The following is a 23,110-nucleotide window of genomic DNA, read 5'->3' as shown; positions in this document are numbered from 1 at the left end:
ATATAACTTTTCTTCTGGTACAAGAGAGGACATTTTTCACAAGGGAATTTCATCACCTGCTTTTAAGAAGAGCCCTCCCTGCCCCAGCGGCAATGCACTGACCACTCCTTGCCACTAATAAGAAATGGCCATAACCTCCTTCTTCTCCAGGGAACTTTTATTCAAGACAGCCCTCCCCCAAACTAATAAAGTTGATCTTTCCTTTGTTTCTTGGTCTTGTCTCTGAAACACCACTCCTTGCGTGACCCAAATAGCAATTCTCTGCTTTTCCTGCACAAACCCATTTTGCTGTTAAAATAATTGGCTGTTTGATTTTTGAGGCCAGCATCCACAACCTCCGCCCCCAAATCCTATGTAGTCTAAAAAGTTAAAATTGTAAGGGTGTATAAGGAAAGAACATGGATTTGAATTTGGGTTTTTCTAAATTTGTGGTATTGGAAATAGGGTCTACAACTTAAGTTTATGTCATAATTACGACATAATCCTAAACTCAGTACTAAAAAAGCTAAACTGCAAAGCAGGTTTTGTAAGAGACTGCAGTTCATTAAAATAGGAAAGGGTGGAACATATGTAAAGACTCGAAAGAATTCATATTTTCTATGAACCATGATAAACTGGAATTCCTCAAGAAATTTGCAGTCTACGTGGGAGGGTTAGATAATGTTTATGGAGAGAGAACAATAAAGTACAGGGATATCTAACCCGGCCAGACGCAAGTCTAGTTAGTTAGCATCAATAAGGATCCTTAAAGTGCATCCTCCACCGCTTCCCCAGCTACCGCCTGCTCCCAGCCCTGGCCTCTGCAAGCCCTCGGATCAGCTCTCCGGGGGACCTTTACCTCCCCAGCGAGCGTGCGGGGCGGGGTCGTTGGGCCAAGTGCGCGAGGCGGAAGTGACACCACAATCCGTTATTCCTCACAACTTTGCCGGCGCCTTAGAGCCGCGCGCAAGCCTGCGACGCGTAGACGCTAGAGGACAGCGTGCCCTAGCGTTCGGTTGTGAGGGGCGTGGTGCCCCAGTCGGTTCATTGGGCCGACCATAGAGCTTTCAGACCTCCAGGATTCCTAGAGAGCTCCCGGAAGTGGCTTGGGGCAAGATGCATGTTGGCCGGCGGTGTGCCTCACGTCTGGAAGTTAGGGGCTGGAGGTTCCTGGGCCGGCTACTGCTTTCGCATCTTTCTTCTTGCAGCCGTTCCTTTGGGTCTGGCCACCGTTTGTAGCATCCCTTCCCCACCGCGGGCCGCCCCTGGAACTCACGGTGAGTACAGTCGGACCTTGGGCCGGAGGAAACAGGAACACTTTGTGGCCAGACCAGGCCGCAGCTGAGGACAAGCCTGAGGTGTCTGGAGAGGGGCCCTGAGCCGAGGTCTGCGCCCCGGGGTGATTCGGTCGGTTAAGGGTCGCTTTGGTTGCCAGCGCAGGCCGAGTCCACGTGCCCAAACTTTTTGCTAAGGAACCTTCAGTGAAGATACGCTTTCTTCATCGTTAATCGTTTGTGGTGTTATTTGCAGTCAGTCTTATTTGTCTTAAAGTAGAAAACTGTCCCTTTGTTATCTTTTATTGACTACTGTCCACTATTTGAATTGTTTTTAGTTAGCATTTTGCGTTTCCGTCACAATTGTCATTATATATATATGTTTGTTTGTTTGTTTTTGGAAACCCCAGTTGTCCTTGGAAACCTGTTTTTCCAGCTTAGTTTGTTTTGCTCTCTGTAGTGTATTCAGAGAAGGAAATGGCAACCCACTCCAGTGTTCTTGCCTGGAGAATCCCAGGGACGGCGGAGCCTGGTGGGCTGCCGTCTCTGGGGTCGCACAGAGTCGGACACGACTGAAGCGACTTAGCAGCAGCAGCAGTGTATTCAGAAAATGACAGTGCGTTGACTGGATAATGTACAACGAAACAGTTTTTGACGACTTCGCGGTAATATAAAGTTCAACCTTATTCAGAATACTTTGTTTATTAAAGCTAGTTGAAGCAGATGCCTGAAAACTCTTTAGGAGGGGCCCCATTTCTGAAATTCAGGTGACTCATGAATAACTTTTGTCACTACCACCTCTAAAAAATACATATTTCTGTTGTTTGATTAGTTCAGTTAAGTATACTTATGCAGTAATCATAGTTTTAGCAAATGCATACATATTTTGAATTTCTGCTTTAGTTAAGTGTAAAATGTGGATGTTAAAATATTCAACTTACACAGCTTGAGGTACCTATAAAACACAGTGTTTGCTTCACCTTGATTTTTAAAGCCTGGAAAATACCTTTGCTTGGTTTTATTTTCAGCTCCCAAACATCCCAAATTAGACTTAAACTAATCTAAAGAAAGAAAGCATTCTTTCTTCATCTATTAAAAAGGTAGTGGTGTTAAAACATGTCTTCAGTAGTTCACACGATTATTGCATTAAAGAGGAGAAGAAGCTGTAAAGATTTTTTTAATTTCCTAAATCAATAAAGTTTATGGAGTATTCTTAAAAGAGGATGTAAGAAGCAGTCTTTATCCACAGGGTGCTTACCAACTTAATTTGAATACAGGGGTATATACACAAAACTGTTTGAGAGGAAGGTGTTTTATTTATAGTGCATTAATTTTGTAGTACATATCTTTGTACTTGGTTATAGGCTGTAACTTTCAAAAACTGTCTGATTGAAGAGGGACAGACCAAAAAAGGAAAATTAGCTACTAAAAAGAACAACCAAATGGATAATGGACAAGATTTGTTGGTTGATGTGGTTTGAAATATGAACAAACCTAATAGTTGGATGACTCCCATCAGTTTCACTGTTGAGACTTTTTAAAATATCATTTAGTACTATATTACTATTTTAACATCAACAATGTAAAGTTCTTGAATGATGCACACTTAACATTGAATCTTTTAATAGCTAATATTGATGCATATTGATTATAAGGTGGAAGGTGGCCAGTAGTTCAGTAGTTAAAGATGAACCTTGACTTTAGGAAATTCATAAGAAAACATGGTAAAACTCTGACTATGCATTCAAAACAATTAGAGCTTAGAATTCATGTCCCATAATAATGAATTTATTAAATTTTTATTGACTTTTTAAATGAATTATTTTAAAAACCATGGATGTTGGTCCTGTGTGTTCAAAACAAAAGTGTCTCTCTTTACCCCTTGTCTCAAACCCTCCACAAAATCTCAGCCTTTTGCTGAGACTGAGAGATTTCACTCTTCCCTCAAATCTCTATACCAGGAAATTCCCCCACTTCTCTGTAAAGTTAATATCTATGAATTAAACCCTTTGTTGTTAATCACCATATTTAATCTTATCTCTTGCTCCCTGGTTTCTCCATCTGTACAGTTTGGCAAGTAAACTGTTGTTACCAGTCTGTCTTGAGTTTAGAGATAATTTTTCAAATTCTCTTCCTTTTCTGTCCACACTCTGTAAGTAGGGGTTCTTAACCTTCCTGGAGTTCTTTGGAGGGTGTTTGATGTATGAACACTGAAAATGTAAACTTTTGTGTGTATGGGCTTTTTTATGGAAAGAAGTGCTGTGTTTCATTAGCTTGAGAGATGTTGAGCGAACCCTACCCTATTCTCTTGGCCTCAGATGCCTGAAAGATAGAGACACTGACTTGAAGACTCATGGCAGTAACACTACTGTAATGTGATTTCTAAGTGCCGACCTCTTCTTTCCCTTGGTGGACTACAGGTCTGTGATTTTATCTTGATACTAGCATTTCTTGCCAATTGCTTTTGGATATGCCTCCTTTAGTTATACTATTCTCTATTCTCTTCAGTGCTGCCTTCAGTTACATTTTCTCCAGGCCCTTGTCCACAGTGTTGCCATTGTGGTCTTTCTGGCCTACAAATATGTAATATAAGTTACAAAGAGATACAAAGAAAAGATCACTGTTACAAAAACCATGACCATGGGCAGACATTTGCAGTACATACTGTATACAATATGATAAATCCTGTGCCTAAACCTTGCAAAAAATAACTTGGCAAAAATGAGCACCTTAATCTTCCAGGGTGGGGGATGTTGGCAGCTGAGGAGTGGGGGCAACAGGGAAGACCTGATTTAAAAGGTAATAGATAAGCTGAGACTTTTAAGTTAGAGTTCAGTGATTTCTGCAACACTAGGGTTTATCAGCCATAACACTGACACTTTTAACCAGATCATTCTTTCTATGGAGAATTATGTTATGCATTGTAGGATGTTTAATCACATCTCTGGCCTCTACCTACTAGCTACTAGTAGCATCCCTTCCCAAATGTTTCCAGACATTGCTAAATATCTGGGATATGGGAGGAATTGAGAACCACTGAGCTAAAGAGCTCTACAGCAGAGTGGAGATAGGAGAAAGCCACATTCAGAAAAGGCTGTATGAAGGAGAAAGAAAAGAAAGTGCAAGTGAAGTAGCTCAGTCATATCCGACTCTTTGCGACCCCATGGACTGTAGCCTATCAGGCTCCTCTGTCCATAGGATTTTCCAGGCAAGAGTACTGGAGTGGGTTGCCATTTCCTTCTCCAGAGGATCTTCCCAACCCAGGGATCAAACCCAGGTGTCCCACATTGTAGGCAGATGCTTTTACCCTCTGAGCCACCTGGGAAGCCCTGTAAAGGAAAGTTTATAGCAGATAAAGCAAAACAGTTTTACATATCATAAAGGGCCTTGCATTCTGTGCTGAAGAGTTAAGTTCCTTATTGAAAGATTTCAAGGAGGTAAGTTGTATTACATATGTGTTAAAACAGTCTCTCTAGCAGTGTATTTAGTTTGATAGGGCTGTTGTAACATAGTACCACAAACTGGATGGCTTCCACAGAAATTTATTCTCCCATAGTTACGATGGCCAGAAGTCCAAGGTCAATGTGATAGCTAACTTTTGATTGTTACTGACAATCCTTGGCATTCCTTGACTTGAAACTGCATAACCCCATCTTTGCCTCCCTAGTTTGACTCTCATCTGTCTTCACATGGCCTTCTCTTTGTATGTGTCAATCTCCATGTCTCTTCTCTTATAAATATACTAGTCATGTTGGCTTAAAAGCCCACCCTACTCCAATATATAAAAGCGTCTGCCTACAATGCTGTCAAAAGACAGTTCATATTGGCAAAAGGAATAACATATACGTCAATGGAACAAAATAGAGATTCCAAAAGGAGATCCACACATACAGTCCATTGATTCTTGACAAAGATACAAAGACAATTCAATACTTAAAGTTTAATCTTTTCTGCAAATAGTGCTGCACCAATTTATATCTGTATGAAGCTCCATCCATACTTCAAACTCTGAACAAAAACTAACTTAAAAGCGATCATAAACCTAAAAGTAAAAATTTAAACTATAATCTTTGTGTCCTTGGATTAAGCAAAAACTTCTTAGATATGACAACAATAGTACAATCCCTAAAAGTTGACAAATTAAATTTCAAAAAATTATGAATTTCTGTTCTTAAAAAGGCACTGTTAAAAGAATGGAAAGGAGGAGATATTTGCCAGTCACATATTTTTCATAAAGGACTTGTATCCAAAATATGTAAAGAATTCTCAAAAGTCAATTATTTTAAAAAATCTAATTCTAAATATAGGAAAAAGTCAAAGAAGATGCAGTTGTCTCTTGGTATCCATGGGGGATTGGATCCAGGACCCTCTTGGATACTAAAATTTGCTGATGCTCAAGTCTTATGTAAAATATAATATTCTTTGCATATAACCTACACACATCCTCCTGTATACTTTAAATCATCTCTAGATTACTTATAATCCCTAATAAAATATAAATGCTTTGTAAATAGTTGGTGATGTGCAGCAAATTAATGTTTTGCCTTTTGGAACTTTTGGAACTTTTTCCCCCAAATATCTTTGATCCATGGTTGATTGAATTCAGGGATGTGGAACCCATGGATTTGAAGGACCAATTATATGAATGGCAAATAAGCACAGGAAAGGATGCCCAGCATTATTAGTCAGTAGAGAAATGCAAATTAAAACCTTATGAAATACCACTATGTCTTTTAGAATACCGAAATCTATGTGTATATATGTGTATGTGCGTGTTTCAAATGCTGGTTAGAATGTAGAACAATTGCAGTTCTCACATATTGCTAGTGGAATGCAAAGTATTATAGTCACTTTGGGAAACAGTCTGGCAGTCTCTCATAAAGTTATCCATATACTTAGCTTACGACTCAGCAGTTTTTTTTTCTGGATATTTACCAAGGAGAAATGTTCACACAAAAATTCATATGCAGATATTTATAGTGGCCTCATTTGTAATCATCAAAAACTGGAAGCAACTGAGATAGTCTAAACTAGAGAATGGGTAAACATTTATCCATATAAGGAATGAGAGGGCTTGCCAGGTGGCGTTAGTGGTAAACCTACCTGCCAATGCAGGAGATGTAAGAGACGCAGGTTCTATCCCTGGGTTGGGAAGATTCCCCGGAGGAAGGCACAGCAGTCCACTCCAGTATTCTTGCCTGGAGAATCCCATGGACAGAGGAGCTTGGCGGGCTATGGTCCTTGGGGTCACAAAGAGTCAGACACGACTGAAGCAAATGGTCATAGGAAGTCCACTGGTGAATGCTTGCCGTGCCATGCTATATAAGGAGTAAACTTCTGATACATATACTAACGTTGATGACTCAAGTACAATATGCTAAGTGGAAGATGCCAGACTCAAAAAGGCTACATACTGTATGATTTTATTTCTAAAACATTCTGTGTCATGAGTTTGTGGGACTAGATTTGGGGGTTGCAAGTGTTGATAGGGCATCAGGGTTCCTTAGAGGTGCAGGACCTATGCCCCAGAGAAGACTTTACAGAACTTGAAATAAAGTCCATAGTAGAAGTTAATGTGGAGACAACGGGGTTAGGAGTGGGGTGGGGGCGTGGAGCACATGTGGGATAACGAATGTTAAGTGGAGAAGAGGAAAGTGTTAGGACCTTTCTTGACAATACGTTGAGCTGGATTATGTGGAAATTAGTCTCATGTTGAGAGTGAGGGGCAGGTTAAGAGCTTCAGTGTGTCAAAACAGCATAGCTGATATAGCAAATGCTGAAAGGAATCGAATCAGCAGCACTGAGTGTCAGATGAGATTAAATATGGAATTTCAATTAGACCCAGTCTGCATGGTTTCCTGACTTTGTTTAGCCATGTTCCACATCCCCAGGAGAGAAAGCAGAAGGAATTCCCAGATGGAATTGGCATGGCAGAAGGCTAAGAAGGCAAGGAGTTATTTCTGGAGAGGATCACTTAAATGACATCCATGTCATGGTAGGGAACTTGTTAAGATATCTCAGTAAATTATTGTGACCTTTGGCTTGCCTTTACAGTATTTGTCATTTTCTGTCCCCAAAGAAGTACCCTTAAAGAAGAGGCCCTCAGAAGGTTCTTCTCTTAAGAAGATAAAGAAGGTAGTAGAAACGAGTCTCCTGAGCTTTTCTGGCCCTAAATGGCAGCAGAATCAAGGAAGTCTTTAGCTCCATCCCCACCAGATCAGGTTCCTGAAGAGGACCTTGTAATTGTCAAGGTAGAGGAAGATCATGGTTGGGACCAGGAATCAAGTCTACATGAAAATAACCCTCCTGGCCAAGAGCTGTTCCGCCTACGCTTCAGGAAATTATGCTACCAAGAGACACTAGGACCCCGAGAAGCTCTGATCCAACTCCGCGCACTTTGCCATCAGTGGCTGAGGCCAGATTTGAACACCAAGGAGCAGATCCTGGAGCTGCTGGTGCTGGAGCAGTTCTTGACCATCCTGCCTGAGGAGCTCCAGACTCTGGTGAAGGAACATCAGCTAGAGAATGGAGAGGAAGTCGTGACCCTACTGGAGGATTTGGAAAGGCAAATTGATATATTGGGACGGCCGGTACGTAGAAGGAGGTGGGCATGCTGTTACTGTGAGAGTCCAGGGAGCTGGGTGGGGGGACATTGATACAAAGTGGGAGAATAAATGCTGAGCATGAGTTTTGTTATAGGAGAATGAAAATAGTTATAGTGTGGCATGGCTTCTATCTATAGAGTTCTTTTTATTGTTGTAAAGGATATAAATCCATTTTTTTAATCCTCATAACATCCCTGCAGTTGTATTGTTGTTCTGTTTGCCAGATGGGAAACTGATGCATAGAGAACTTAACTTATTTTCCAGGGGCAACCAAATAACTAAAGATAGATCTGAGGCCAGGACTCAGATTTCCTTGTTCCTTATAAAAAATTTTTTTCTAGTAAAGAGTACTGCTTTAAGTTGCTGTTTATCATTTTTGTCCTTTCTTGAGAGTACAAAGTGTCAGCATTTTGTGCATCAAGGAGGGCATCAGCAGAAATCTTTTTCTTCAGTGCTAAGCAGAAATGATGCCTTTCTGTGTGAATCAGCATGTTTGTGTTCCTTACTGCCCCTTGGAAGTAATTAAGATTCTTCTTTTTCCTTCCCCCATATATATTCCTTTAGATGTGCTTTTTCTTACATTGTTCACTTCATTTCTCAGAGGGATTCCTTGTAATGCAGCTGTCTTGTTTCCAGGTCCCAGCTCGTGCACATGGACATAGGGTACTCTGGGAGGAGGTGATGCATTCAGAATCTGCACCGGAGCCTCCAGATACTCAGCTCCAACCTGTGGCAACGCAACACAAATCTCCAGTGCTCCAAGGGCCACACAATAGAGGTGAGGAGCCAGATTTCACTGATGAGGAGTGAGGAGGTGAAAAGGAAAGAAAGTACATTCAGGACACCTGTCTAGTTCCTTGAACCAAGAACTAGAATCTGCTGTTTACAGACTGGTCATAAGATCTGATTTAAATTTCATCTAGACTTCAAATACAGACTGTCAGTCCCGGTGGTAAATTCAAGAACAAATGAAAGAATTTGGGGATTTTATAGATTGATATATTTCTGTTACCACAGTGTATTTACTGCATAGGCATTTTTAGATTTTGTTGGTATCACATGCCATTTTATTTGTATTTCAGTATGTATTTTCTTAAACAAGGGCATTTTCATAGATACCACAATGAATTGATTACAGTTAGAAAATATTCAGGGGCTTCCTTGATGGCTCAGTGGTAAAGAATCTGCCTACCAATGCAGGATACACGAGTTCAATCCCTGATCCAGGAAGACCCCACATGCCGCAGAGCAGCTAAGCCCATGTGCTTCAACTACTGATCCTGTGCCCTAGAGCCTGGGGGCTGCAACTACTGAAGCCCTGGAGCCCTAGAGCTTGTACTCTGCAACCAGAGAAGCCACTGCAATGAGAAGCTCGGGCACCGAAACTAGAGAGTAACCCCTGTTCTCCACAACTAAAGAAAGACCCAGCACAGCCAAAAATAAATAAAATTTTAAAAAAAAAGAAAAATTCATATTGGCCAGCTGTCCCAAAGTTTTTCCAGAGTCTAGTCCAAGATCACACTTTGCAATTAGTAGTCCTGTCTCTTTAGTCTCCTTTTACTTGGCATAGTTCCTCAGCCTTTCTTTGCCTTCCATAATCTTGAATTTGTGAAGAGTACGAGTCAATTATTTTGTAGAATGATAACAATTTGAGTTTGTGTGATGTTTTCTCATATTTAGATTCAATTTGTGTCTGTTTGGCAGGAGCACCTGACAAGTGATTTTGTATCCTTCTCAGGAATATGACAGGAATTTGTCTATTGTTGGTAGTGTTTTTTTCAATGACTTGCTTAAGGTGGTTCTTGCTAGGTTTTTGTTACTGTTTTTCCCTTTGTAATTAATGAGTAATTTCTGGGGCTATACCCTTGAGTCTGTGTATCAGTAAATACCTTGGTCTTCATCAAACTTTTGTTGCTGAAACACTAGTTTTAGTATTTGTTGATGCTCCTTCATTGAATCAATAATTGCTAAAGTGATTATTTTCTATCGTTGTTCAGTCGCTAAGTCATGTCCAACTCTTTGTGACCCCATAGACTGCAGCATGCCAGGCTTCCCTATCCTTCACTATCTCCTGGAGTTTGCTCAGATTCATCTCCATTGAGTCAGTGATGCCATCTAACCCCCTCTCATCCTCTATTGCCCCTTCTCCTCCTTTTGCCTTCAATCTTTCCCAGCATCAGGGTCTTTTCCAGTGAGTCGGCTCTTCACATCAGGTGGCCAAAGTATTGGAGTTTCAGCTTCAGCATCAGTCCTTCCAGTGAATGTTCAGTGTTGATTTCCTTTAGAATTGACTGGTTTGATCTCCATGCAGTCCAGGGGACTTTCAAGAGTCTTCTCCAGCACCATAGTTTGAAATCATCAATTCTTTGGCACTCAGCCTTCTTTATGGTCCAATTCTCACATCCATACATGACTACTGGAAAAATCATAGCTTTGACTATACAGACCATTGTCAGTAAAGTGGTCTTTGCTTTTTAATATGTTGTTTAGGTTTGTCATAGCTTTCCTTCCAAGGAGCAAGCGTCTTTTAATTTCATGGCTGCAGTTACCATCTACAGTGATTTTTGGAGCCCAAGAAAAGAAAATCTGTCACTGCTTCTAATTTTTTCCCTTCCATTTGCCATGAAGTGATGGGACTGGATGCCATGATCTTAGTTTTTTGAGTGTTGAGTTTCAAGCCAGCTTTTTCACTCTCCTCTCACTCTCATCAAGAGCCTTTTTAGTTCTTCTTCACTTTCTGCCATAAGGGTGGTGTCATCTGCATATCTGAGGTTATTGATATTTCTCCCAGCAATCCTGATTCCAGCTTGTGATTCATCCAGTGTGGCATTTCACATGATGTGCTCTGCATATAAGTTAAATAAACAGAGTGACAATATACAGCCTTGTTATACTCCTTTCCCAAATTTGAACCAGTCAGTTGTTCCATGTAAGATTGTAACTGTTGCTTCTTGACCCATATACAGGTTTCTGAGAAGATAGGTAAGATAGTCTGGTATTCCCATGTCTTTAAGAATTTTCCACAGTTTGCTGGATACAGAGTCCAAGGCTTTCGCATAGTCAAGGAAGCAGAAATAGGTGTTTTTCTGGAATTCCTATGCTTTCTGTATGATCCAGTGAATGTTGGCAATTTGATCTCTGGTTCCTCTGCCTTTTCTAAATCTGACTTGTATATCTGGAAGTTCTCAGTTCACGTACTGCTGAAGCCTAGTTTGAAGGATTTTTGAGCATTACCTTACTAGCATGCAAAATAAGCACAATTGTCCAGTAATTTGAACATTCCCTGGCATTGCTCTTCTTTGGGATTGGAATGAAAACTGACCTTTTCCAATCCTGTGGCCACTGCTGAGTTTTCCAAATTTTCTGACATACTGAGTATAGCACTTTAACAGCATCATCTTTTAGGATTTTAAATAGCTCAGCTAGAATTCCATCACCTCCACTAGCTTTGTAGTAATGCTACCGAAGGCCCACTTGACTCCACACTCCAGGTTGTCAGGTCTAGGTAAATGACCACACAACCGTGGTTATCTGGGTCATTAAGATCTTTTTTGTATAGTTCTTCTGTGTATTCTTCCTTTCTCTTAATCTCCTCTGCCTCTCTTAGTTTCTGTCCTTTATCATGCCCATCCTTGCATGAAATGTTCCCTTGATATCTCTGGTTTTCTTAAAGAAATCTCTAGTCTTTCCCGTTCTGTTGTTTCCTCTACTTCTTTGCATTGTTCATTAAAGAAGACCTTCTTACCTCTCCTTGGTATTCTCTGGAACTCTGCATTCTATTGGGTATATCTTTCCCTTTCTCCCTTGTTTTTCACTTCTCTTCTTTTCTCAGCTATTTGTAAAGCCTCCTCAGACAACCATTTTGCCTTCTTGCATTTCTTTTTCTTTGGAATGGTTTTGGTCACTACCTCCTGTACAATGTTTTTATATTTATTTGTTTATTGTAGTGGAGAGTGTTCCCTCCTTCCCCCATTTTATTTTATTCATTTTTTTAAAATTTATCAATATGTACTCATAAATTTGTTTTTTTTTCTTTCTGTTATTCTCTTTTTTTTGATGTTTAAATTGTCTCAGAGTTGACCATAGGAGGCTTCTTCCATCTGACTCCTGCGTCCTGTTGACTTTTCTCCATCATTTTTGTGAATTTTCTTACTTTTTTACAGAACAAGATAAAATGTTCTAGTCTCGTATCATACTTGTACTGTGTTTCTTATTTCTTTATTTATGTGGTTTCATAGTTTGTCTTAAATTACTAGGTTTTTAATGTTTCTAAAACAATTCTTAAGTAAATTCTAATACCTGTTGTGCAAGACACAGTAGTCCATTTTGATTTTTTTATTACCCTGTCTGGTATCTATAGGAAGCAGATACTGGCAGTCATAGTGGACATTTCAAGAAAGTGATAGAGTTAGTAGAGATAGATTGGTTCCCATATTCAGTTTGACAAAAGATTAGGACCTAAGGAAATAATGTGTACAAGCACAAGAATGGACTGCAGCTTTGATGGTAGAGAAGAAATTGTAAAGCAATTCCTGTTAGGAAACCAGTAAACATTCTATTTTTGACACGTAGCTTCAAGCTGAGTGGACCATCAAAGTACAGGTGTTTCGTGGGCAACCATAGGTCTAGACACATAGTCCAAGACTAACAGAATTTCATATGCAAAATCTCTGGCATGCATATCTGCTGAAATATACAAAATTTTGGAATGTGTTAGTGCTGGTTCCTATAACCATAGGACAAGGCTGGTCTCATTCATAGCTCCTTTCTCCTCTCCTAGCCATATCAGTTTCACAGAGTCCTACCCCTTCCCAGAAAGGAAGTCCTCGAGACCAGGAGATGACAGCTACACTGCTTACAGCAGGGTTCCAGGTGAGTTGTACTTCTTCTCACTGAAACCTCATAGCTCTACTCAGAGTGTTTGTGGCATCTACCCCATGTCTAGACTGTCTGTAGCAGTACTCACTTAAGAACTTGCTCCACATTCTAATGCATAGAGACAGATGAATCCTTGATTCCGCCCCGCCCCCGCCCCAGTAAATCTGATGCATTTTCCTGCTCTTCCCAGCTAGCTTCGCAGATCACTTTACATGGTACTTTCTCATGTCATGATCCTCTCCACCCCTCCTGGGTCTCTCTGATACTCGGTTTAAGCTGTGGAACAGTCCCAGTCCCCAAATGAGCATCTTGTTTTGTTTCAGACTTTAGAGAAGATCGAAGACATGGCTGTGTCCCTAATTCGAGAAGAATGGCTTCTTGATTCATCCCAGAAGGATCTGAGTAGAGATAACAGGCCAGAGAATTATAGAAACATGTTCTCCCTGGGTAAGGAGAGCTCTGGTTGTTATCGTTAAAGATCTTTTGTTTATGTGTACAGTAGCTTTGAGCTTTCTGAAAGACATAGTTGAGTTTAAACTCAGGATCCAACAGAGAGAGAAAATATTGAGACTTCTGGAGTTCTGAAAGGAAACTTTTGTGGCCACTATGGAAGATAGTATGGGGTTCATTAAAAAACTAAAAAAAGAGTTACCATATGATCTAGCAGTCCCACTCCTGGATGTATATCCAGAGAAGACAGATGCTTTAATTTAAAAAGAAATGCACCACCATGTTCAGTGCAACATTATTTACAATAGCCAAGACATAGAAGCAACCTAAGTGTCCATCAGCAGATGAATGAATAAACATGTGGAGGTTGGGTAGGTGGGTGGATGTATGCATGTAATGGAATATTACTCAGCTGTAAAAAGAATGAAATAATACCATTTATAGCAACATGGATGGACTTAGAGATCATCACATTAAGTGAAGTAAGTCAGAGAATCTAAAAATAGTGAAATCTAAAAAATAGTACAAATGAACTTATTTACAAAACAGAAACAAACTTATGGTAACCAAGGAGGAAGGTGGGAGAAGGGATAAATTAGGAATATGGTATATATGGGTTTAAGATACACACTACCATATATACAATAGATAAACAACAATATTCAGAAACTATAGTCAGTATCTTATAATAGCCTATAATGAAAAAGAATTTTAAAAAGAGTATACACACACACACACACATATGTGTAACTTACTCACTTTGCCATACACCTGAAGCAAACAATTTTATGAATTCCTTGTACTTCAATAAGAAAATAATCAGAGAAAAATTAATTTTAAAAAGTAAAAGGCAACTTTTTTACTCTCTAATCTAGGACGTATTTTACAGTTTGTAACTGAGTATTGGTCTCCTATCCAAGTACCAACCAGACCCAACCCTGCTTAGCTTCCAAGATCAGATAAGATCGGGCGCATTCAGGGTGGTATGGCTGTAGACTGGGTATTGGTCTCTTTGCTAGTTGGATACTGAAATCTTTTGGTGCTCTCTGCGTTCATGTAGATCTCTCATACTTAGACCCATTGTGCTCCTCCCTTTTAATGACTGGGGCTTTTTTCATTCCTACTCCACTCATTAGATCTTTTTGTAGTTCCATATTCCTTCTCACTCCCCAATTTCTGATTCTCCTCAGGGGATTCCATCTCTGCTTTAGTCCTCCTTCCAACAACCCTATTTCTTGATGGCAGTTATTCCCTAGTTGGCATATGTGGTACTTCAGTTTGTCCCTGCTCCTTTCTCCCCATATTAATGAAGGCATTTTGGAGACAGATGGAAGCTTTTCATTTATTCTTAACCTCCATGTGTATTTTTCTTTCCTCTATTTGATTTCTTTTTCCTAACATAGAGACTAGGAAGTGACATTCACTTGATGTTTATTACATTTTTATTCCAGGTGGTGAGACCAGGAATGAGAACAGGGAATTAACTTCAAAACAGGTAATATCTACTGGAATCCAACCACATGGAGAGACAGCTGCCAAATGCAACGGGGATGTTATCGGGGGTCTTGAGCCTGGAGAAGCCCGAGACCTTCTGGGCTCATTAGAGAGGCAGCGGGGAAATCCCACCCAAGAGAGACGACATAAATGTGATGAATGTGGGAAGAGCTTTGCTCAGAGTTCAGGCCTTGTTCGTCACTGGAGAATCCACACTGGGGAGAAACCCTATCAGTGTAATGTGTGTGGTAAAGCCTTCAGTTACAGGTCAGCCCTTCTTTCCCACCAGGATATCCACAACAAAGTAAAACGCTACCACTGTAAGGAGTGTGGTAAAGCCTTCAGTCAAAACACAGGCCTGATCCTGCACCAGAGAATCCATACTGGGGAGAAGCCATATCAGTGCAATCAGTGTGGGAAAGCTTTCAGTCAGAGTGCAGGCCTTATTCTGCACCAGAGAATCCACAGTGGGGAGAGACCCTATGAATGTAATGAGTGTGGGAAAGCTTTCAGTCATAGCTCACACCTCATTGGACATCAGAGAATCCACACTGGGGAGAAGCCCTATGAGTGTGATGAGTGTGGGAAAACTTTCAGGCGGAGCTCACATCTTATTGGCCATCAGAGAAGCCACACTGGGGAGAAACCCTACAAATGCAATGAGTGTGGGAGGGCCTTCAGTCAAAAGTCAGGCCTTATTGAACATCAGAGAATCCACACTGGAGAAAGACCCTATAAATGTAAAGAATGTGGGAAAGCTTTCAATGGGAACACTGGCCTCATTCAGCATCTGAGAATTCACACAGGGGAGAAACCCTATCAATGTAATGAGTGTGGGAAAGCCTTTATTCAGAGGTCAAGTCTCATTCGACATCAAAGAATCCACAGTGGAGAAAAATCTGAATCCACAGGAGTTTAGGGAAAAACTTCAGTCGTAGATTGGGTGTTAATTCAACATTAGAGGAACCATGTGCTGGTGAGAGGTCTTTCACTGTTTTAAAAAAAAAAAAAGGCAGAAAGTTCAACATCGTTACAACCTTAGGGTCAGATTGATAGGGGTGGCTAAGTTAGAATAGCTCTTCAGTAGTTTGGGTCCAGTGCCTTGATACAAATTAATTAGCTTGACTATCTTAGGAGGTGTCTGATAGAGTGGAGCTCCTGATGGTCTGATCCTTTAGAAGCTTAAAATAGCATTAGAGAAATTGCTTGTGTGGCTTGAGGCACTTAACTTTGTCTTTTTGGTGAGTAGCTGTAGGTTTGAGAGTAGCTACTCCTTCTAGTTCCTCTGCTTCTTCCGATCTCCTGTGATCCCTGTCTCCCATTTATTCCCCTAAAGGTGCATTTTGTGCTCCTAATCTGATCTAAGAAGCTGTTTTAAAGTTTAAAGCAGCCTCTGTATGAGACTTACACATCTATTTAACTTTCTGAGCTCCTAATTCTAGGGGAATTTTTATAAACACTTAATGTATTTATGCTTAAGTGTACATTTTATTTTATTCTAATGCTCCTGATAGTGGAAATCCATATTCCCATGCAAACTCAGAATGCTATATTTTTAACAGCACTCCAGCATTTTTCTTCATATATCACCTTCACTGACTCCCCTGAGTCACTGAGCATCCATACGTATCCTTCACCACCCCCAGCCCCAGTACCTGTGTCAGCAAAGGAAGTGGACGCATTAGTGATGGTTGTGGGAATGATGCAGAAAAAGAGGTGAGTGGAGACTCAGCAGCAGCAGCTCGGCTGCTCTTGAGCTTGGATGGTTTATACCTTTTGGTAATTTGACTCTCCTTTTCACCTTCCCACTGTACACTGTGGTACAAATAGGTATTTATACTATCCTCATTAAGGGGTCACATGGGAAAAAAAGACAGAGGTGCTTGAAGAAGACATAAAAATCCTGCAAAGAATGTACACTCATCTCTTTTGGTCCATCACAGTACTGCTCTCTCAGGTTCCTGTCAGTCTGCACAAACCCCCTGACTAGATGGTCTGCCACTCTTGCTTTACCTTGAACCCACCTCCTTAGATGGCCTCAGCACCTCCCTCACTCTTTATCTGTTTCTTGCCATTAGCTTTACATATCTACAGTGTTCATCGGTTGAGTACTTCACCTAACAATTCCTCTTTCTTCTGAATTCTGGTGCATTCCCTCTATAATCCAGCAAAGACACAATATTAAACTCATCATCACCAGGCACTATAATTCATCTTTGAAGCTTTCAGTATACCAGCGGATACTGTATAAAGTAATGAGGCTGGTTTAAAGTTACCATCAAGAACTTACAGAAGAATCCAAACATGGGTTGTCTTTTTAAATTGGGCAGTTCTAGCTATTCTAGTAGTACTGCTATTCCAAGTACTACCACTCCTCTAGGTATTTGGAACACTCTCAAGATTCCCATTTAATACATCATTCAAGAAAAACGCTCTGTTACTCTGAATTTCATCTCATCTTTGACCATCTGGTTATGCACTTATTCACCATATTTGGAATTGAGTAACTTTTAACTATTTCCAAAATCACCTTTCAGAATGGGAATTGATTCCATTAGTCTTATCCAGAAGAATATGACATACATTGTGGTGAAAGCTCCAAGAGAAATTATACATTTTCACACGGACTATCCTGAACAGGGACTGCACTTACTAATAGTGTTTTATGATTAATGTAAGTCAGTCGTAAAATAATACATCATAGAGGTCTGCCTTTTGGATCATAAATTCCTTCCTGTAACATCCCTTCTGTACCCCACTATGGCCCATATTGATTATTAATCACATCAGAGTTATCTACACCTATTTCATTGAGCCATTGATATCCACTTGTCATTTGTCATCCTGGTTTCCTTGGTTAACTTTTTCAAAACAATGCTTTTCATTATCTTTTATTTTCTTATCCTCTCTTCTCCCTCTGCTTTCCCTTTTTTTAGCCTATAGATTACTATTCCTAACTCCTTTGTACTTGAAATTACAAGAAACCAGAAACAAATCTAGTTGTCTCTAGATCTTCGCTCTCTGCTTCAGTTGTGCCTTACTTTCTGTAAAATACTAATTCTGCCTGAGGCCAAGGTTACCTGTGTACAAATATCATACAGGATGGGTACGTTGTCAGAGGGAGAGTGTGTGTATGCATGTGCATGTATGCACACACTCCTCCCAAATAGTTCAGAGGAACAGTAGTCTTCCAGTGAAAGCTGTTAGCAGAGCTGTTAGCAGAGTATTGAAATGACTTGTAGATGTACCAGCTAACATCTCTTTACATTACTCAACGTAATGTATAGCCAGATTACTTAACTCTTAGAATTACTGAGCATCTGGTAGAAATTTAGAGAAAAGAAAATATGACCAGAAAGATGAGTATTATACTGGGATACATGTGAGACAAGACTATGACTTGATAGAACAATATATGTCAAGGCTGATTCAGCACACCTATAGATGTAGCCAAATAGTTTGCAACAGCAGAAAAGAGCTGTTGTTTCTTCGTGGGCATAAGTAGAAGTCCTTTCTTGGTCTACAGTTTTCACTCTTAGCATTGATCAGTCTGTATGACCTTACTTTGAGCTCCTAACTATGAGTGACAGCACTAAATTCCTTTATCCTGCAGATTCTATTTTTATACTTGTAATCTGAAATTAACTGTTCACCAGTACTTTCTTCTCCTATACTCAACTTTTTAAGACCTGGCATAATAAGTGGTTCTTCCGTAACAGTTGCCATCCAACATGGTCCTAGGAGAGACATCTTACGTTTCAAAGATTTTCTGCATTGAGTAAGGTGGTTGTGGTTGATTCCCATATAGAACAGTTAGTTTTATTCTTGGTTCTGAGGGTCTAGATATTGCTTTTATTTATTGAGCACTTACTGTGTGTCAAACCCTATTTCTCATGCTTATGATAGATATTTTGATATGATATCCTCTATTTTATAGATGAGGAAACTGAGGCTTAGCTGAAAAGTTACTGGGGAAGGAAATAGGCAGTATAGTGCAAATCCATTACAATTACTGGAAAATTGGTTGAAAATGTCATTTTGGTTTATTATTATATCATCTTTAAATGTTGATAATTTTGGTCCTTTGTAGTATTAGAAAGCTAAATTCTACAAGTAAAACATGTTTAAACTTGGGAGGAAAAGCAGTAACTTGTAATTCAAATACATTTCTCTCTAAACTGCCCCAGGGAAAGTGGCATTATGGGGGAAAATGAAATATCCATGTCTTAGGCCAGGCAAATGGACATTTAGGATGACAACAGTAAGTTCATCTACAGCATAAGATGTGTAAAAGCTTCAATTTTACTGCTCATTTCCAACTACCATTTTCTTATTCTATCATTCATGGTTTTTCAAACATGTCATCTGTTGTTAAACCCCATTTCCTCATTAATGCATTCTTAAAACTCGTTTTTGGCTTTTGTACTCACGCCACTGAAATGTCCTCAGAATCACCAGTGGATAAATATTAATGCCTTTTCTTAGCTCTTATCTTTTTTTTTTTTTGACCAACCAGGTAACATGTGGGACCTTAGTTCCCTGACCAGTGGTTGAACCTGTGCCCCCTGGGATGCAGAGTGGATACAGAGTCTTAACCATTGGACTGCCAGGAAGGCCACAGTTCTTGTCCTTACATTTCATAATTTTTGAATTGACCCTGCATCTTGGGAATTCTCCTTTGAGAATTGGTCGATTTCTTCACTTTGAGCTTTTCTCTATGCATCTTTTTTTTCCTCCTTTCCTCTGAAAAAAAATCCTTAATTTTATTCACTACTTTTTCTATACTCCTCTTTATCCATTTGGATTATTTATACTTATGTATTTCAGTAACTTAATATTTTCTACCCTATGGGTTGTCTCTTAACTTGTGAACTTTTCCACGGGTACTTATATAACTTGGTATTTGGAGACAGAACTCGTTACTGTGTCCCCAACCACCATTTTCCTTTTAAATAGGCATCTTTGGTTAACATCTTTACCCTTAACAGACTCACTACCCTTTATATTTCTTATCCCAATCTTGGAGTGGTCTTTTAGTCTTTTTCTGGTTTTCACTGTTCATGTCCAATATCTTGTTAAGTTGTTCCAATTCTTAGTTTTCTCCTTGAGGCTGGATTTTTTTTTCCCCCTTCCCTTGTTTCTGCCATTTCTTTGTATCCTTCTCTGCAGATACATATCATCTGAGGCCCAGGTTATTGTAATTCTTGCTTTTCAGTTTCCTTACTCCCAAGATCCCCACCTTGTTTGCTTCCAAGATTGTCCTCCTCAAACTCCATTTTTCTGATGTCTCATTTCACAAGATAATCAAGATAATTTTCACATCAGGTAATTCCTATCAGAGCAGTGATAGGACCCTGTCCTCTTATTACCTTGTCCTCATATTTAATCTGCCTCAGCCCCATTTCTCTCTAGCATATTCACCTTGATTCATCATAGTCACACTTCCTGTGACCTTCCACTGATGTCTTATAAAGCCCTTGCCTCTGTGCCTTTCTCATGCTGTTCCTTTTGCTTAGATTTTTCTTTGGCCCCAGCTCATGTTCATTACTCCCTTCAAAGACTAGCTTCCATTGTATCTTCTGAGTGAGCTCTCCCTGATGATTTCACCCTTATTCTGTGCTGCCTCAGCACTGATCCTTTAAGTTTGTAGTGTGGTCCATGCACTTACTAATATGTTGTTTTGTAATTATTTTCTAGCACTCTGTATTGTAGTTTCATGTTTGTATTTATTTCCAAAATTAAATTGTAAGCTCCTTGAGGGCAGGAATAACAACTTTTACATTTGTATCTCCACACCCCTTAGTGCCTAGTACAGTGCTGAGCACATAGTAGGCGTTTAATAAATGCTTGTCAAATTATTGTGTGCATTATTTATGGTGTTCTATCTACAGAAATATTTACACTGCTTTCAAGGATATATGTCTCTTCATTTTATGCACAGACCCGTTTCCATTATACATCAATAACTGCATTCAAGATGGAAGACAAAAAAATTCAACGTTAGGAGGGTATGTGTGGAAAGTTGAAATGTGAAACTTTTCATTTGTTCAGATTTGTTTGTTGGTTAAGAAGGAAAATAGGAAACTCTAAAGATTACTGCCTATCATTGCAAAAGTGCTTGAAAATAGGCTTTTTGTGTCTCAAGTAGACCATTGGTTCCTAACTGGAGAAATTTAGCAATGTCTGGAGACAGTTTTGGTTGTACTATCCAGGGATGGCTGGGATACCACTGGCATCTAATGGATAGACGCTAGAGATGTTGCTAAACGTTCTGCATGCACAGGACAGCCCCCACAAAAGAAAACATTCCCAATTTCCATATGTTTAATAGTGCCTGAGAAACCCTGGTATAGGTATATTTAAGGTATATAGCAAAAAGAAGAGAGAGATTTTTTTTACAATTAGAAAAATCAGCTATGCCAAGCTTTATGAGAATCTGTTTATATATTTTATAGTTCATAATATTATGAAAGCCTTAATGTTTGGAGTTCACAGCAACATACATGTATGTTTTAAGGTTGCTTCCAGCATCAGATCTGCCTTCCAAAGTGGAAGGTGTCGTAGGAGTACAAGTCTAGTTTTAGCCTTCTGTATCTTGCTTTTTCCCATAAAGTGAAAGATAAAACACTGGGGCCTATCTTTAGCAGGGAGCTTGCAAATCAAAGATTTAGCTTTGGGGACAACACATGACACTTAACCACCCCTTGGGCAGCCACTAGACAGGAATGACTGCTAACTTCCTAAGGAAACCCCAAGCAGACCCACATAAAGTTTTTAACATACTCTCTTAATCCTGCTTAAGACGACACATGTAGGGGGAAATATGACTAGTCAGAAATACAATTAAGAAGTAGTGTAAAAGAAGACTTTAAAAACTAGTCCCTTTTTGCAACTCAATGGTACTTCTGACAGGTTTTAAAAGGATCAATCCCAGAGTTAGAAAAATAAGTATGTAATACATCAAAGAAATAACTGTGCTCTGATGTGTTTAATTAGTCTGTAGAATGCTAGGTTTGGAAGTGACTTGAAATCATTTTATGGTCTATTATTCTGTAACTGAAGGTCCAAAGAGGTCATGTGGCTTGCACCAGGTGATCCATTAAGTTAATGGTACAGGTGGAAACAGAATCCAGGCTTCCGGAGGCTTTACCTCTTTGACTAGTTATGACCCTTGTTTTATGTTCTTGATTCATCCAGTGCCATAGAATGTATTTATACTTAGTGCAGCCTCTTGTAGTGTTTCATTTTAGGAATTATTACTTTTATCAGCTTGCATGTCCAAACCAGTACACTGGTGTCTTGAGTTAAATTCTCTAATGAACGCCTGAGTAGTCCAAGGGATTTTGCAGTATTGCAGCCGCTTTTTGAACGTCTCGCTCTCTCAGGTCGGTCCGTAATCTTGGAGAAAGCACACAGGATGTGCAGCACTGGCATTCAGAACACTAACGATGAAAACCGGAGCTCCTGCCGTCCAGTGTGTCGGTTTTAGGCATCGTCTAACACTGGAGATGCCCTTTCCCAGCTGCAGTCTTTAAATTCCAATATTCAAGGCTGGTCCTACCCTGGGTAAAATCAGGAAGTAAAAAAAAACACCTTCGTGACGGGTGAGGCAGGAATTGCGAATCTTGCGAAAACTAGGGTAAGAGGCTCTCACAAAAAGGAGCAGGGACGAAACCTTCAGTCGGCCCCCCGAACCCAGAGCTGCAAGTCAGGATACAAGCGAGGCCCCGCCCCGGAAGTGATGAGAGACTTCCGCCCACGAGGAATTCTCGAGGCTGGTTGCTTCTCTGGCTGCAGTAGGGTCCTTTGCTCTTGGACGGTAGTGTGGTGTGCACTGCTCAGCTGCAACCCCTTGGATTCCCTCTCCCTGGGCGGGCCGGGGTGGATCGTGAGCGTGAACCTCGAGAGGCGGGACGGTGAGCAATAACCCCAGATGCCACCTCCCGGGAAGGGTTTTTCTTAAAGATTTACTCCTGCTGGAGTACACATTTGGAACTACTCTTGGGGTTATAACCCCAATCTTTCCTGAGGTTTTCAGAGTTTTATTGAATCACATTAACAACGTGTACACCTGGTACATTTGGAATCAATGCCCACCAAATCCCTCAGCTTGCCATCCCAACAAAAGAAACAGCAAATGATTGGAAATAAATACTAGGAGATCTGAATTTAGGAGGTTTCCTCTTCCACGACTGCATTCTGTGTCCATATTTCCCTTAGAATGCAGAATACATCTCTATTTCAGCTTGGCAATAAATGATGGCGGTTCCCCTTTAGCAGCAATTTTTCCGTCCACACCTGGGCAGACCCGCCTTCCATCAAGGGCGGTGCCGTTCTCTCCTGACACACCTCTCCATCTGCTCTCCCAGTAGTGTCCCCAAGGCGATGGCAAAGAGATTCCTGTGGCACAGGGCCGCGCTTGCTAATCCC

At 40.2% G+C, this 23,110-nt stretch overlaps 2 protein-coding genes across 6 annotated transcripts in view; both read left to right on the top strand.

Moving 5' to 3' along the window:
• The first annotated feature begins 1,076 nt into the window (after positions 1–1,076).
• Positions 1,077–20,539, top strand: ZKSCAN8 (zinc finger with KRAB and SCAN domains 8). 5 transcript variants are annotated; one of them, XM_061147334.1, is made up of 7 exons: positions 1,077–1,256; positions 7,145–7,248; positions 7,333–7,843; positions 8,495–8,636; positions 12,639–12,730; positions 13,060–13,183; positions 14,638–20,539. In XM_061147334.1, exons 3-7 carry the CDS (start codon positions 7,427–7,429, stop codon positions 15,597–15,599), a joined length of 1,737 nt encoding a protein of 578 aa, XP_061003317.1. In that variant the 5' UTR covers positions 1,077–1,256; positions 7,145–7,248; positions 7,333–7,426; the 3' UTR covers positions 15,600–20,539. The 5 variants fall into 5 exon arrangements, with proteins under 5 accessions (XP_061003317.1, XP_061003316.1, XP_061003318.1 ...); XM_061147333.1 differs by having other exon boundaries at positions 3,572–7,248; XM_061147335.1 differs by lacking the exon at positions 7,145–7,248 and having other exon boundaries at positions 7,336–7,843.
• LOC133059303 (zinc finger protein 883-like) overlaps positions 16,284–23,110 on the top strand; it is a 36,978-nt gene continuing 30,151 nt past the window's right edge. The window contains exons 1-2 of the mRNA XM_061146291.1: positions 16,284–16,396; positions 20,622–20,688. The gene's annotated coding sequence lies outside the window, so the exon portion shown is untranslated. The remainder of the gene's footprint in view (positions 16,397–20,621; positions 20,689–23,110) is intronic.

This window comes from Dama dama, chromosome 7 (genome assembly GCF_033118175.1).
Source record: "Dama dama isolate Ldn47 chromosome 7, ASM3311817v1, whole genome shotgun sequence".
Taxonomy (NCBI): Eukaryota; Metazoa; Chordata; class Mammalia; order Artiodactyla; family Cervidae; genus Dama; species Dama dama.
Note: the sequence above shows the minus strand (reverse complement) of the source record. Positions and strands in the feature narration are given on the sequence as shown.

What these genes read in the sequence shown, in the direction of transcription:
- ZKSCAN8 (XM_061147335.1), top strand. Translation starts at nt 7,427, where the DNA reads ATGGCAGCAGAATCAAGGAAGTCTTTAGCTCCATCCCCACCAGATCAG. An exon ending in CCAAGGGCCACACAATAGAG is followed by an intron (nt 8,637 to 12,638) that starts GTGAGGAGCCAG and finishes CTCCTCTCCTAG; the next exon opens with CCATATCAGTTTCACAGAGT. An exon ending in TGCTTACAGCAGGGTTCCAG is followed by an intron (nt 12,731 to 13,059) that starts GTGAGTTGTACT and finishes GTTTTGTTTCAG; the next exon opens with ACTTTAGAGAAGATCGAAGA.